This window comes from Morone saxatilis, unplaced genomic scaffold (genome assembly GCF_004916995.1).
Source record: "Morone saxatilis isolate NCDOM2014 unplaced genomic scaffold, NCSU_SB_2.0 Contig23, whole genome shotgun sequence".
In the NCBI taxonomy this organism is placed as follows: domain Eukaryota; kingdom Metazoa; phylum Chordata; class Actinopteri; family Moronidae; genus Morone; species Morone saxatilis.
In genome coordinates, this window is record NW_023339796.1 from 16,360,362 (window position 1) to 16,363,264 (window position 2,903).

At 40.8% G+C, this 2,903-nt stretch overlaps 1 protein-coding gene across 1 annotated transcript in view; it reads right to left on the bottom strand.

Annotated features, from left to right (window-relative positions):
- dmbx1a (diencephalon/mesencephalon homeobox 1a) overlaps positions 1-2,903 on the bottom strand; it is a 16,837-nt gene that overhangs the window by 2,322 nt on the left and 11,612 nt on the right. The window contains exon 2 of the mRNA XM_035670457.1: positions 1,477-1,598. Within this exon, the coding sequence (XP_035526350.1) occupies positions 1,477-1,598 (122 nt within the window). The remainder of the gene's footprint in view (positions 1-1,476; positions 1,599-2,903) is intronic.

Consider the following 2,903-nt stretch of genomic DNA (forward strand, 5'->3'; position numbering starts at 1 on the left):
CGCGCGTGCGTTTGCGTGCGCACGTGGCCTAAGTGTGCGTGCGTGCGTGCGTGTGTGTGTGTGTGTGTGTGTGTGTGTGTGCCAGTAATAGGCCATTTTTCTCATCTGCGGCTTTTCTCTCCTTCTCTGCGCGTTTTCTCTGAAAATAAAGGTGTAGATTTTAATTGGGCAAAGCCTCAAATCGCACAAAATGTACAAATGTGTCTATTGACGTTTCTAATAATGCACAGATTTGTATTTGTTTACACCTGCCTGCAAGCGCCGATGAAAGTAAGAAAGAAAAATATCAAAGTCATTGATATTAATCTACCTTTTTGCACAATAAAGCTGCAGAGAAAAACGCGGCAGGTTTTTTTTTTGCTCCCCTGTTTTGTGCGCAAGTAAACTTTTTAGCTTTAAGCCTGCCTTTTCGCCAATACCCACCTTTTATATTTACCACTCCATCTCTGGTTATAGCCTGTATCCTCCTGCCCATATCAAATTCAGCACAATAGCTCATCACTGTGAGCCTGTCAGCGCTGTTATTGTCATTCATAAGCCTCTCTCTGCTCCAGGCACTGGGCCCTCCTGGCAGCCCTGCTCAATGCTTCGATTATCAAACCGTCATTATGTAAATTGGCATGTACAGTGCAACTCTTTGATCCGACTAAATTAGGAAAAATGTTATTTGCTAACAGCCCCCAGGGGCCTGAGTCGACCTGACAATCTGCTCTTTGCTGTGTCACAGTGTAAACTGTCAGAGGGCGAGCGACATGTATTTGATTTTTCTCTCAGCTGTTATTATGAAGACTATTTGTTATGCAGAAATCAGATTAAATATTATACGTAGCTATTTCAATGTCTGATATTTTATTGTCAGCAATTATTAAGTTTGTTAAAGCATTTTAAGATGTTAATATCACTGCGAGAATGTGTATCTTTATTTTGTAAAAAGAATATAGCTATAGTCTAAGAAAAAAGGAGAAAACCCTCAGTATGTTCCTCCGTACATTATTATCACTTTAGAGTATTTTTTAATGTTAAACTCTTTCAGAAGAGACCAGGGTCACGAGTGAAGAACACGAGCTTTTATTAAGGGTAGGTTATAATATTTTGGCGGGTTTACATTTTGTTTAATTTTGTATTATTTGTCATGTGAACGTTATGAATTTAAGCCAGGCTGCATTTTGAAACTTCAAAATATACCAAATACATTTCCAGCTAAATAAACTGCTTTAATCTCCACTCAGTTGAAAGAAAATATATGTATATTTGTTACAGGCCACTGCCGCTGTATTTTGTCCACATTACAAACACAACAGGATCAACTTCATTCTGATTTAGAGGAACTGGCGACTTTACTTAAATTACTTCAGAGTCTGGCTGATAAAAAAAAATAGGCGTTTTTCATAAACATTAAAGCATTTTTACACCGTTTTTGTTAAACACAACATGTGATTTAAAAAACAGAATAAAGAGCTGTTAGAAAGTTTTTACCTCTTGCAGAGACAGTTGTCACTTCGTACACGGACAGCTCAGACACTCCGAGCTCCTCCACCTCTTCACTTTCTCCTCTGCTCTTCCAGCTGTTGGTGCTTTTAAAGCCCGCTGTCTCCCTCCTTTTGTCCGACAGAGAGATAAACGAGTCGGGCAAATGTAAAAGTCATCCAGTCTTGTTGCTTCGCTTCAAGTCCGTCCGCTCGCGCTCCACCTGCTCCTCTCGTGATGAATTCGCCGAGTCTCGCGCAAGAGTGGGAAGCCGCCATCTGCTGGTGCGCGAGAGCCCGTTGGAGGGATTTTAAGGAGAGCTTCGCGGGGGTCATGCTGGCTTTCTATTGGCTCTCCGTGCTGTCAGTCAAGTCAATCAGCTCGCTGGCGGTCCGGCGGCAGACTCCGGCGCACTGACTTCTGCAGTTATTTCCAAATATGATCAATTTAAGCTCATTAGGTCCGCTAAATCCCTCCATGTCTGTCTACACGTGGGTTCTTTTTTTCATTTATTGAAATTGATAAACATTCCCGAGCTGTGAAGACTAAAGCTTTCTAACTGATCGATTTTGGCCAAATTTGCGGCCAGTTTAAAAATACTTTTAATTTCTTGACAAATCGTCTGTAATTTATTAGGTTAAAGATTCTTGTAGGTTAGCCTGTTCTCTTTAAGATTAAACTCTAGAGAGTGTTATTTTCAATGCATTTTAGTGTAATATGAATTACAATCAAGGAATAATATATAGAATACACGACAACACATTTTAAACATTCACAGCTATGAGGTAAGCCTGATTTCATGTGTATACAAGTTATTTTGTTTTTTTCCAGTCCACTATCCTCTGACTGCTTGTATGCACTTGGAGCATGAATCCAATTGCCTCTCCTTAGTTTTTGTGAGGCAAAGAAACCAACCTTTAGTTTGTTTGCTCTTCGGCTTTTCCTCCATGCCACTGGAGGAGAGAGAGACTTTAGAGAGATGGCTAATAGATGCCAGGGCGCTGCCTTTAGACTCTCTCCCGGCCTGGAAGGATTTGGGATGGGATAGGGAAGACAAGACGCCATCTCAGCCTCCAAAAACCCCTGTCTTAAAATGACTGCGGGTAAGAGGATTAGGGCAATAATGCCCTTCTCTTCTTGAAGGGTTTTTAGAGAAGATTTCTTCTCCCGGAGCAAAACCGTTTAGGTAGGGAATTAAGGGCAGCGCAAAGTAGCCTTTTAATGTAAAGCTTGCATATTTTGTTGGGAGATTCTTTGGGAAAGTGCTTGGCCTATAACGCAGCGTTATCTCTGACCATGTTTCTCACTCCGAACACATTTTGAACAGTAGACAAAAGATTTCATGGAATAGAGAATATTTATGTCCATGCTCACATTAAAACACAACTGCACTCAAATTCATATAAAGTTGAAAGTTATGGCTGTGTGTGTGTGTG